This window comes from Littorina saxatilis, linkage group LG1 (assembly GCF_037325665.1).
Source record: "Littorina saxatilis isolate snail1 linkage group LG1, US_GU_Lsax_2.0, whole genome shotgun sequence".
NCBI classification, from domain to species: Eukaryota; Metazoa; Mollusca; class Gastropoda; order Littorinimorpha; family Littorinidae; genus Littorina; species Littorina saxatilis.
Window position 1 is genome coordinate 52,630,490 of NC_090245.1, and position 13,952 is coordinate 52,644,441.

General features: G+C 40.9%; 1 protein-coding gene across 1 annotated transcript in view; it reads right to left on the minus strand.

Moving 5' to 3' along the window:
- Nucleotides 1–13,952, minus strand: part of LOC138973727 (ras-specific guanine nucleotide-releasing factor 2-like) — a gene marked incomplete at its 3' end in the record, with an annotated part of 293,414 nt that overhangs the window by 114,722 nt on the left and 164,740 nt on the right. The window contains 2 exon segments of the mRNA XM_070346460.1: nucleotides 74–221; nucleotides 4,814–4,920. Of these exon segments, the coding sequence (XP_070202561.1) occupies nucleotides 74–221; nucleotides 4,814–4,920 (255 nt within the window).

Below are 13,952 nucleotides of genomic sequence, written 5' to 3' on the forward strand. Positions count from 1 at the left end.
CCGGCCACAGAGAGAAACAGACAGAAAAACAAATCGACAGAACCATCTTCCTCGTCCTCGTGCCCAGACTGACCTCTTCTTTGAGTTTCTTGACCTCCGCGGCCAGCTCCTCTGTCTGCTGGACATAGTGCCACTTGGCCTGGCGCTCGCTGTCCAGGATCTGCAGCAGGTGCAGGTGTTTTTGTTCCAGCTCCTCCTTCTGTTCCAACACCTTGCTGTAGCTGTAACACAACACACACATAGGTACAGTGAATACAGAGTCCAGGTGTTTCTGTTCCAGCTCCTCCTTCTGTTCCAACACCTTGCTGTAACTGTAACAATACCAACACACATACAGTGAATACAATGTTCATGATCTTTTCCAGCACACTGTTGTAGCTTTAGGACTAAAACGCTCATTCAGTAAATACAGTGTCCACGACTTGCACTGCTCAGGTGTTTCTGTTCAAGCTCCCCTTCGGTTCCAACACCTACGACGCAAACACAGATAGAGAGCTGAAAAGGTATGTATGCGGGGAATGTTTTATATCAATTGCTTTTATGGGTAGGGTTAAGGGCAGGTGTCAGCCCTCAATCACGCGTTGACATAGTTACAACCCGAGTATCCTTGTGGCCGTGTTATACCAGAGAGACAGAAATCAGTTTGCCTGACACAAAAAAGCATGGGTAGGAAGGACCGTATCTCTGACGCTTATACAAAAACAAAAAAAAAAGCAAAGAATGTAAGTCCCAAAACGGCTTCGCCGGCAATGTTTCAGTTATACGGTTCGTACTGACGGTTCTACGCGAGGCAATACAAAAATCAGTGGATGTTCCCGGCTTGGAACGTAAAGCTGAGCTACCATGTATACGTGGAATTAGTGGATGTTTACTTGATGATTACATACCTATCCATTCTCTCTGTGCTGTAAGCTAAGGAATTGGTCAAGCAGCTAAGACCAGTATCGTTTTACTGACAATTAGACCAATTTAGAGATTCGTCGGTTACTCAAGTTTCTCAGCTTCAGCCATGACTCCACCACTGTGGGGGGTGGGGGCGGTTCGGGAGAAACTTCACCGCTTTCAAGAACCCTGCTATGACACCTTCACTACCCCTCCTCCCTCCCTTCCCAACCGTGATCTACCTATTTCTCAGTTACAGGACCATTAAAAACACAACAAAATGGCTGTCAACGAACTCCGCGGTAACGCAACAGAATCGAGGGAGCTTAAACCAAGGGGAGTAACGGAACAGGCCAGAAAATGGCAACTCTATAATCACTCGTTCGTCTCCCTTGCTCTGGGAGGCAAACCTATCACTGAAAGTGTCACTGACAGTATCACCGTCTCCAGCTCTCGCGAGTACACGTGCCAGATTCAAGGCAGTGTTTGAGTCGGTCTTACATAACATTTCGTCACGATCATAAGATAGTTACATATCATCCTGAACTCAGGTCAAAATGAGTTCGGCTCATTCTCTCCCTGACAGGATGCCTTGAGTTTCCTTGTCTGGCAAGGAAACCGATTTTTTATTTTTATTTTTTTATTTTTATTTTTATTTTACATATTTAGAGCTTTTTGTAATGTATTATTGATATAAGCAGATTCGTGATCGTCGATAATGATTTTTCATGGTGTTGTGTAATTTTTAAAACGAGGCTTCCGATTTGTTTTATAGTAAATCCGGCTGGCCACGCAAAAATAAATTCTTTGTAAAATGCTCGCTCTTTATGGAGGGCACATAGGATGTTCTCTAGCGGTAAGTGTTCAAACGAAAGGGTGTTTGTATCGTGTGTACAAGCCTGACAGTGTGTGTGACCAGAAAATGATGGCTTACGGGAAACGTAGCGAGGCTTTAATGACAGCCGAGCAATATGCAGTAAATGGATCGGCTGTGCTGCCAATGGCCGGAGATACAGTAATACAAAATGAAACACACACTCAAATAACGACAAACATATCGTTACACTCTATTAAGGATGAGTCATAAAGGTGTTAATTTATCACGAGTGCACAACTAACGCTTAATTCACATGTTATCCGGCTCTTACAGATGCGAGGGGGTGGGGGGGGGGGGGGGGGGAGGTTTGGGAGACTCCAACACGTCCACCAAACTGTGGATGATATCAGATTGTGTCCGACAACAGCTTGTAAGCTCATTTTTTTTTTACAACTAACGATTATTTCAGACACCCTCGTCACCTGCAGACTTCGCTACTGTGAGCTTTGTTGTTATGAAGTTAACGCGATGACTTGCAGTATTCATTCATTTGATTTGCTGAATCATGAATTTTAATTAACCTTGATCTTGATGGGCTGTGTGTTTGGTCCGTAACACATGTACTCTTGTGCATGCGCAGATATTTAACAAAGTAGAGGGAGCGAGAAACAGATCTTGAAGTTTATTTTTGTAATTATGTCTGGCTTCATTTTCTGTCTATCTGTCTACTTCCTAACTGTACTGTTATAGGCCGATGTATTGTTCTTCTCCGTGGCGATCGCACACAAATGCATTGTTCACGTGAATGTGAGTTATCTCTTTAACGATCTACTGCTACCAAACTTCGAGTTGTGAAGAACATTCCTTCCAGGAATGATTGTTTTCAATCACAAAAGAAGAAATCTGGCTTCTTGGTATGGATTTTCCAATAAAAGTTCCAACAAAGAAAGAAGCAACAACAACAACAAACTTCTTGTTCACTGAATAGAGGTAGTCAAAGATTGTGTCTACGGATCTCTTTAGTTTGTTAAAAAAAACCACCACAACAGCAACAACAAGAACAAGAACAAGAACAACAACAACAACAAAACCACCAACTGACACCACCACCACCAACAACAGCAGCAGCAGCGGCGACAACAACAACAACAACAACAACAACACAAAAAACACAACAACAACAACTGTTCACTCATTATCATGCCCATGTTGCGTAGTTCTGTACTAATTATCATGCGTGAATTAATTGACATAAAGTAGTTTCCTAATTCTCCTTTCTACATCAAGAGCATCATTAAACTGCTCCCTTCGAGATCCGTAAACACATTTCCCTCAAACGTTTTCCATAGTTCCTATTGTTTTCGAAGAATTTCGTATTTACCAAAGGCTCGGGAAAAGAAATAAATCAAACTGCTATTCAAAAACTTTTCTTGTGGAGTGTAATGAGATTTTTGTGAAGTGTTGCTCGCATTTTCATTGTTTACCGAAAAATCCCCTACTGTTTTCCAGCTTTCCGGGTAATATAATAAAACGGTGAAAATGTCGGTCACGGTGAATTGAGTTGTGTGGCAGTGCTAGCGTACTTGCTCTTAGAATCAATAGCGTTTAGAATGTACAAAAAGCCGTTGCGCATACTGGTTTAAAGGTCGATATCGACCTTTGTTTCCAACACAACCGTCCGGAAAAGAAGACAATAAAACACCGTCGTTACAAATGTTCCCCGACAAGTTCGTTAAGGTGCTTAGGAAAAAAAAACCCCACCGGCATGTGGATTGCGAATGTTTTGTCTGCTGTTAATGTTAATCAAGTTTAAAACTTCCATCGAGTAATCGTCTTTGCTTTCGGATTTTTCTCAGAAGAAACGTCCGTCGCTTTGGCAGTTACAACTAACAGAATGATAAGTCAAAGATCTGTAATTGAAACACTCATTTGGTGTGATACTCACCACACCTGCGCGCGGGCACAGACAGACAGACAGACAGACAGGACGCACACATACGAGAGCCCTCGTATAAGTATGTAAAATAGGAGAGAGATTGTCATGTTTTATACTCTGTTGCATTGCATGACATAGCACCGCATTGCATTGCATTGTATTGCATTGCACTGAATTACATCGCGTTCTATTGTACTGTATTGTCTGCAACGTAGTGCATTACCTTACGCAGGAGTGCCTTGCACGGCTTTGTATGATTACATGTACTATGCTGTACGTGTAACGCGTAAAATTGCACTGCTTTGCAATCTACACCCATTACGACAGTTGTACAATGAATAGACGAATTCGAGGAATGGGCCCTTTGGAAACAGATAGTGGACATTGATCGGCGGAGAAAAGCGATCACGGCGGTAGTGAGTAATGAACTCCGTTGTGCATATTTTTGAAAGAGTAGTTGGCATCCGTCAGTCTCGAGAGACGACGTGTTTTGCGCTCTCACGATGGGTCCTGAACCTAATAAATTGGGGTTTAACGTCCTCACATGCCACTAATCTATTGGATTGGATTGGATTGGATTGGATAAGATTTACAGTCCAGTGAGGTTACCCTCATGGAAATTCGGGCTGCTTTCTCCCCGGGGAAAGCGAGCTGCCATACATACGGCGCTACCCATATTTTTTTTTCCTGCATGCGTGTATTCATGTTTCCTGAGACTTAATGCCGTGTGAGATGGAATTTTTTTAAATTTTTTTTTATTCTCTATCAGGGCTCCCAAAAGTGTGCGTCCCTGCGTCTTATACGCACCAAAAGCTGATAACACGTACTAGAAAATTAATGTGTGGAGGGGGTCAGCTTCGTGAAGTCGACTTAGCACAATTAGTTTCAGGCGTCACAAAGTTCGCTGCACGCAGCTTTGATACTGGATTTACAGTCGAAAGACTTCGTGAAATGTCCGTGAAGTCAACTTCGGGCTCAGCGGGATCATTAATCTTTAAATATCAAACTTAATCGGGCAAAGTTTACTTCACAAAGATTGTTTTGGCACTGATACTGTGTGTGTAAAAAGACTTCGTTATGTCTTCGCAAATTCAGCTTCGGATTCAGGACAGCCTTTTCAAAGTCGATATAATTCCCACGACAGAGTTATTTCCGAACATGATCTAGTGACGAGTTACCTGGCTCGCTTGACGGCGTCGATCCAGGCGTTGCATTCTGCCTCCGAGTCGCTGCGCAGGTCATACTGTCGCTGTCCCTCGCTCTTGTAGGTCACCGTGAAGCAATACTGAAACACACACAAAACACAGCCCGTCAGCATTCGTGCGGCGTAATTTTCTTACACAAGCAAGGAAACTAAGGTGATGATAAAAACGATTATAGCAAAAGCAGCAGCAGCAGTAAAAACGCTAAGAACAACGCCAACAACAACAATGCTAACAACGCTAACAACAACAACAACAACAACAACAACATCAGCATCAGCAACAACAACTACAACAACAACAACGACGACGATAGCAACTGCGACACCACCATCACCACCACCACAAACAATAAACAAACAACAACAACAACACAGTACAACAACAACAACAACATCAGCAACAACAACCACAACAACAACGACGACGATAGCAACAGCAACAGCGACACCACCATCACCACCACCAACAACAAAAAACAAACAACAACAACAACAACAACAACAACAACAACAACAACAACAACAACAACAACAACATAAACAACATAAACAAGAACAACGAGCAAAATAACGACACAAAGTAAAGCCATGAATTAAAGAACGCATTTTTCACTAAGAAATTTCAACAGCTTTCAACACTGCGAATCGACGCTCCATGCACTACAGAGCAGCACATCTAATTAATGTCTATGGACTGTTTGAGTTGTCAAAGGCAAAGATTGTCTTAATAAAGGTATAGTGAATATCATCTGTTAACACTTCGAAACGTTTGACGTACCAGAAAACATTTCTGAAAGGAACACGTCGAAATACGCTTTTAATTTGCCGCACGACAATGACACTACACAGTGCTGCAGTATTTGAAGACAATGACCAGGGGCAGGACTGGTGGTCATTGCACCGCGGCCTGACAACTCAATGCGGCCAAGGCCATTGCACTAGAATGAGAGATTTACAACTCACGAAGTCTCTGAATAATCCCGATGTGCGTGTGTGTGTGTGTGTGTGTGTGTGTGTGTGTGTGTGTGTGTGTGTGTGTGTGTATGTGTGTATTTGTGTGTGTGTATGTGTGTGTGTGTGTGTGTGTGTATGTGTGTGTGTGTGTGTATGTGTGTATGTGTGTGTGTGTGCGTGTGTGTGGGTGTGTGCGCGCACATACAACATAATTATACACGCTCGCACACCCACACTACCAAACACACACACATACACACACCAGACACACACACACACACACAAACACACACACACACACACACACACACAAACTTCCCCTCTACCCACCCCCACCCCCCAAAAACCCCGGACAAACACTGACACACAGTGTGGAAAGTTGACAGCGTGCGATCTATACATCATCTCACAATAAGCTCCTCTCCAACACAACGGGCAGCTCGGAAAATGACTTCCCACTCGCACAGTAGTGCCACAATCACATTAAAAGCGGCCCAGGCAGTCTGCTCTATGGCAATTACCAGCTCTGATCTGGCCCAAGAGGTCTCTCTCGTTTTACAGGCAAGGACTTTTTCAGGCCATGGAGAGATCGGTCAACGTCGAGCTAATTCAACGACGCGAGTTCCACCCCTGATCCCACGGGCAATGCCTGCAACTGGCTATAATAGTATATGGTATGGTAGTCCCATTCCTATGCTAATCCATTCGGTATGTTTCTTTTCGACTCGGAGAGTCTAGCATGCAACTCAATAGTATAGTATTATCAGTCCCTTGCCGATGCCAATCAATTCGGTGTAGTGTAGTATTAGTCCGTTTGCTATTCTTCTTTCTGGCTCGGAGAGTGTAGCTTACATCTCTATCAAGTATAGGTTATTAGTCCGTTTGCTATTCTGATCCATACGGCATATGTTTCTTTTCGACTCTGACCTTCCTGAAACTAGTAGTCCCTGTCCTATACTAATCCGTTCGTCATATTAAATGCTATATACTTTTATTTTTGACTCGGGATTGTCTGCAATTTTATGTCAGAGCATATCAGTCTCTTTCCTATGCTTATCCAGTCGTCATATTAAATGCTATATACTTTTATTTCGACTCGGGATTGTCTGCAATTTTATGTTAGAGCATATCAGTCTCTTTCCTATGCTTATCCAGTCGTCATATTACATGCTATATACTTTTATTTCGACTCGGGATTGTCTGCAATTTTATGTTAGAGCATATCAGTCTCTTTCCTATGCTTATCCAGTCGTCATATTAAATGCTATATACTTTTATTTCGACTCGGGATTGTCTGCAATTTTATGTTAGAGCATATCAGTCTCTTTCCTATGCTTATCCAGTCGTCATATTAAATGCTATATACTTTTATTTCGACTCGGGATTGTCTGCAATTTTATGTTAGAGCATATCAGCCTCTTTCCTATTTTTATCCAGTCGTCATATTTCTCTGTTCGAGTCGTATAACTGCATAGCATGCATGGCAGTCCCTTTCGTATAGACAGTTCGTTCGGCATGTTTACTGTAAACTAGTCATTTCCTGGTTCGCCGTTTCTTGTTTCACCGTGTGCTGCTTGTCATATTGATAAACACTAAGGAGCATTATCAGTCAGATAATATATTAGAAATGTCGATGCGCAGTCTATGCGTTTACAGATTGAGAATCCAAGCGCTAGGGAGCAGCACCAAGAGGAAAACCTTGAAACGGAGTCACATTATGTTGGCAAAAACAGGGCGTGTTCCGGTGTGTCATGGCAGGTGTGTCCCACTATGGAGATAATGAGGAATCCATACTTACTCCTTAAAGGCCTAGACTATACTAGAAAAGATTTCTCAAAGGAAATACTGTAAATTATTGTTTCCCTGTACGCTTTTGTGGTCTTGTCATCAGAAGGGGGATGGCACGTTATTGTTTAAGAAAGCTGTCGCAAGGTTGTTATCTGAAGAGGATTTGACACGTTATTGTTCCGTCAAGAAAGCTGTTGCAAGGTACCAAGATTTGCAGACACAAAGAACGATGGCATTGTGTCGAAACTGAAGCCAGCAACGTCGTGGTGAAAGGCTATAATTTGACGGTAAAATTCGATTCATTTCGTAAACAAACAGGTTTGGATGTTCAACGTACCTTCTCGCGAGATCAAGAACAACTGACAAATATACTCCAAGCTTGAACGAAAGTCAGCTAACCTGACCGGTTTGGAACAATTGCCCACCGGAATGATCTCTTATCCGGTTTTTAAGATTGATGTATGCGTGCGATGCAAACAAATTAGAAACAAAGAAACAACAAAAGAAAACGAGAGAGAGAGAGAGAGAGAGAGAGAGAGAGAGAGAGAGAGAGAGAGAGAGAGAGAGAGAGAGAGAGAGAGAGAGAGAGAGAGAGCAAGTAGGCAAGCAAACATTTAAAGAAAATTAAAACAAAAAACAAAAAACGAACAAAATTCTATGCTTTGTGTCACTACAGGCTGTGTCTACAGTAACTTCTTGCCGACAAGCGTTACAGTTAAAGGCACACACCTACCGGTGTAAACGATTCGGCTTACCCTATCGTATCTGGCCAGGCTTTTACTAGGGAAAAGACCATGCAGCCACTTCGACACAAAACAAAAATCATTACCCTGTATGCTTCCTGTTCAGAGTGGCTTTTTTTTAATGAGCCAATTTCTTAAAAGCCACTAGCCTGCTGGGAAAATCTCAGATAATGACCAAAACTGTTTTTGCGGGAAAGGTGGTGCCTTTAAACAAAACAAAAAAACCCTGGAACTGAACCGTCGCCTCTAACTCGTTTAAAAACTCCTCAAAATGGAACACGCCTTTAAACGGATTTCAATTTTTCAAATGCACCTGCACTCCTCGTATTTCACCCCTCGCGCCACGCGTCAGAAATTGGCCTCCACGGGTCAAGCGCGGACAGGGAGGGGCTGGGCAGAGATGCTAATGAGAGAGGTAATATGATTACCTGTCCTGAGCCCTGACACCGGGGCACTACGGTAATTCACTTAGTCCCTTCCTCTTCTTCCCTTTCCCGCCAGGGCACAGTCGCGCCATGGGCTTCCCACTGGCGGATTTGGCACCTCTGGCATTTTGAATGGGAGGATACTGTTTCACGGGGCTCACAGAATGGGGGAAGAAATCGCGGTGGGATTTACTACAACGCCTCGTCGCCATAATCACTATTACCAGCTTTGTTTTTAGCATAGCCGTGGATTTTCGGAAATGAAATAACACACACACACACACACACACACACACACACACACACACACACACACACACACACACACACACACACACACACACACACACACACACACACACACACATACTCAAAAACAACAACTCTTCTACTGTCAGTGGCTACTGTGAAATGAGACCACCTCTCTGACATCATGATTATCATGCTAATTTTCATCTGTCTGCATGGGGCAGTTCGTTTGCCTTTTATTGATGTATTATGTTCAAATTGAATATAATCTTGTTTAAACGAGACCACCATGGACAGTATGATATTAAACTGTCCATCTTTTGCACGTGTCCTTTGCCTGAGGTACCAGACCAAGGGAATGATGCAAAGTGTCCTTCATTTGGAGATGTCCTGTCATCAGAGGGGCTTCACGTCACACAATTCTTAAACACTGGATTCGATCTGTGCATTTTTGCTAGTTGTCGCTTTAAACTTTTAGGACATAATCCATTTGCCCCTCATTGATATACCTCCCCTCCCCCCATCGTCCGTCCAAGGTCTTGCAAAGGCTATCTGCCGGTTTAGACAGATTTAACTCTTAAATATCCGAAACTTGCTTTCGCCCAAAAGACGTTAATTTTACATTCTTGCGTGAAAAGACAAGCCGTTTCTCTATCGAGCTAAAGTGTACAGTTTTGAAAACACTTACTATCTACGATGTCAAGCGTTGAGTCTGGAATGTGTTTTAGAGCGGTAATAAATGTGTATAACATACGTTTATGGGTTTTATTCAGTTTTCATTTACAAGCGCACATACGGGAGGGGAGAGAGAGAGAGAGAGAGAGAGAGAGAGAGAGAGAGAGAGAGAGAGAGAGAGAGAGAGAGAGAGAGAGAGAGAGAGAGAGAGAGAGAGAGAGAGAGAATTGAATTGAATTGAACTTTATTTAACAAGGATTAAGATTTAAGGCTACGCCTTTTCTTACAATCTGTCCTTGGGACGCACAGACACACAATGATAACATTGAAATATTAAAAATTAAAAAGTTAAAAAGTTTACCAACAAAAGGAGGTCAGAAAACTTCAGCACGTGATGATAAAGATGACGATGATGATGATGATGATGATGATGATGATGATGATGAAGATGAGGCATGAAGAGCATACATATGTGGTTATTCATAAAATAAAATGCATACTATGCAAGTAATTAAAAGTACAAGCTGGTAGCAATCGAACATGTAGCAATAGTAAAAAAAAAAATGTTCAGAATATACAATGCACAGCATATCTTTGGTGTAATACTAAGTGTGGTAAATCAAAACGCGTTAAACTACTCAGACATTAAGTGTTTTTTGACACATTTTTAAAAACTTTTTAATGACTTTAAGTGCTCAAAGGATGATGGAAGTGAATTCCAAACTGATGTACCCGAAAAAGCAAGACTGGTCTTATAAAGGTCAATTCGTGGAATCGGTGGGATCAAGTTGACCGACCCATATCTGTCGGTAGCTTTATTAAATGATGATGTAATGTAAATCGGCACTTTACCGTAATACAATTTATGCATGAAAATGGCTTTGTTTAACTTGAGATGCTTTTCCAGTGGAAGAAAGTTAAGCATTTTTAATTTCATATCTGTTGGGGCATTATCCTTTACGATGAGTTTAGTCGAGCGACGATAGAGAGAGTCTAACTTTTTCAAGTGGACATCACTGCTGCCATCCCAGAGCGTCGACACATAACTGATGTGAGGCATTACATGAGCATGGTGGAACATTTCCAGAGTCCTTCTGTCCGTAGAGGAAAACGTTCTTGGATATTTTCTTGCAAATATGCTGTAATTGTGCCTGCCACTTGAATTCACAATCAATAATTACCCCTAAAACGCGATGCTCTTGAACTTGTTCAATTGATTGCGTACCAATAGTAAGATTTATAATTTATATATATAAAAAAAACAAATTCGTTTTTACCGTTGGAAAGTATTTTTAATAGGCAGTTACAGATAAGAAGCATTTTTGTGTGAGTGTTCGAAGAACAAAACGTTAAAAAAGTTAGCTTGTTGTACTCGATAAGTTGTATTTAATTCATTGTATGAGATAAGAAAAGAAAAAAGAAAAAAAAGATACACATCTGATCCAAAATCAGAAATTATCCATTGCAGACTTAGATTGAGGATCAGCAATCTAAATAATGATCTTTTTGACAGACATTTAATTCCCGATCCGTCATGCACTTGTGGTTATCCTGTTGAAAATGCGGAGCACTATATTTTTCACTGCTCCATATTTCTTCAAGTACGTGAAGTCACCTTGTCAACACTGTCCAACTATGATTTGCTAACCGCTGATGATTTTCTGTATGGCAATAGAAACAAGTCAGACAGCGATAATGTATTGATATTATTTTGACCTGTTATTTAGGTTTATCTTATCAAGCAAACGTTTTGAATAATGAATGCATTTATCTCATCCATGTTTGAAATGACCATGTGCAATACTGTTTACATTTTCTTGTTCTGGTAGTATTCTATTGTCTACCATGTGGAAGTCATTGTGTGCGTGTGCGTGCGAGTGAGTGTGCGAGTGCGTGTGAGTACCGTTGTCAGTTTAGCATCGTGTTTTCTGTTCCTTTTATCGTTATATGATTGTCTACCATAATTCACCATTATTACTTTGTCTTTTTTTCAAACTTGTTATATTACAATCGTCCGCCAAATTTCATTTGCTTTTAAAAGTACGCTCATAGGCCTAGCTTGGTTTAAGCGTGTTTTTATTAATTTCCTGTATACATGTTATATACAGTAACAACATTAAGAACGTTAACAAGCAGACTGCTTATGGACACGTTCTAAAACTGATAATCAATACACATTCTGATAAAAAAAAAAAATAAAAAAATAAAAAAAAATAGTAAGATTTAGTTTGAGTGGAGAAATCTGGTGTTTTTGTCTGGTTGCAATTACCATACTTTTAGTTTTTATTGGAAGGACAAGCATAGCATTGGCACTACACCAGTTATTTGAAGGGAGGACTCTATTACTGAAACAGACTTTCCACTTGAATGAAGAGAAGAATCGTCAGCAAAAAAATCACTTCTTACATTGCTATCAGAAATGTGCAGTGGCAGATCATTGATATACAGACAGAACAAATCGGCCCAAGCACTGACCCTTGAGGCATCCCGCATTTCACAGTCTCCTCAGTAGATATTTTACAGTTTAGGGCAGTATATTGAGATCTGTTCTGTAAATAGGAAGCAAAAAAGTTACACACTGAACTGTTTCTGATATACAACTCTAATTTCTTCAATAAAATAGAATGATCAACAAGATCAAACGCTTTTTTAAAGTCAAGAAACACAGCACCACTGATTTCAGATCGGTTTGTTGCAGACAACCAGGTGTCGCATAGCGTGGTAAGGGCGCTGTGACAAGAGTGCTTTGTTCGAAAACCAGATTGAAATTGATGGAAAAGGTTTCTGCTTTCTATGTACGCGAGCAAATGTTTGTGAATATGTTTTTCCAATGGTTTGGATAAAATGGGTAATAAGGAAATGGGTCTAAAATTATTTGGGTCGGATAAATTTCCACCTTTATGGAGTGGAATTACATTTGCTCTCTTTAATAAACTAGGTACAGTATTTTGCTTTATGCAGAGATTATACACATAGGTGAGTGGCTCCACAATATATGGTAGAGCTAATTTGGCCAAGTAAGCAGGAATCTTGTCAGGACCCATGGAGAGAGAGAGAGAGAGAGAGAGAGAGAGAGAGAGAGACAGACAGACAGACAGACAGACAGACAGACAGACAGGCAGGCAGACAGACAGACAGGCAGATTCCGAGAGCGACATATACAGAGAAAGAGAGATTAGAGAGAGGAAGATTAGAGAGAGAGAGAGAGCGAGAGAGAGAAGGAGAGAGAGAGCGAGAGAGAGAGAGAGAGAAGAGAGAGAGAGGGAGAGATAATGTGAGAGAGAAGAGAGAGAGACTGTGAGAGAGAAGAGAGAGAGAGAGAGAGAGAGAGAGAGAGAGAGAGAGAGAGAGAGAGAGAGATAGAGATAGAGACAGAGACAGGGACAGACAAAAAGAATCCGCAATCAAAGTTGAAATAACTGTTTCTTTTGAGATACTTTCTTTTTATGAAAACAAATCGATACAATTCAAACTTAAAGAACAAGTCGCGTAAGGCGAAAATACAACATTTAGTCAAGTAGCTGTCGAACTCACAGAATGAAACTGAACGCAATGCAACGCAGCAAGACCGTATACTCGTAGCATCGTCAGTCCACCGCGCACGGCAAAGGCAGTGAAATTGACAAGAAGAGCGGGGTAATACTTGCGCTGAGAAGGATAGCACGCTTTTCTGTACCACTCTTCGTTTTAACTTTCTGAGCGTGTTTTTAATCCAAACATATCATATCTATATGTTTTTGGAATCAGGAACCGACAAGGAATAAGATGAAAGTGTTTTTAAATTGATTTGGACAATTTAATTTTGATAATAATTTTTATATTTTTAATTTTCAGAGCTTGTTTTTAATCCAAATATAACATATGTATATGTTTTTGGAATCAGAAAATGATGGGGAATAAGATGAACGTAAATTTGGATCGTTTTATAAAAAAAATTTTTTTTTTTTAAATTTTCAGATTTTTAATGACCAAAGTCATTAATTAATTTTTAAGCCACCAAGCTGAAATGCAATACCGAAGTCCGGGCTTCGTCGAAGATTACTTGACCAAAATTTCAACCAATTTGGTTGAAAAATGAGAGCGTGACAGTGCCGCCTCAACTTTCACGAAAAGCCAGATATGACGTCATAAAAGACATTTATCGAAAAAAATGAAAAAAACGTCTGGGGATTTCATACCCAGGAACTCTCATGTCAAATTTCATAAAGATCGGTCCAGTAGTTTAGTCTGAATCGCTCTACACAGACACACAGACACACAGACACACATACACCACGAC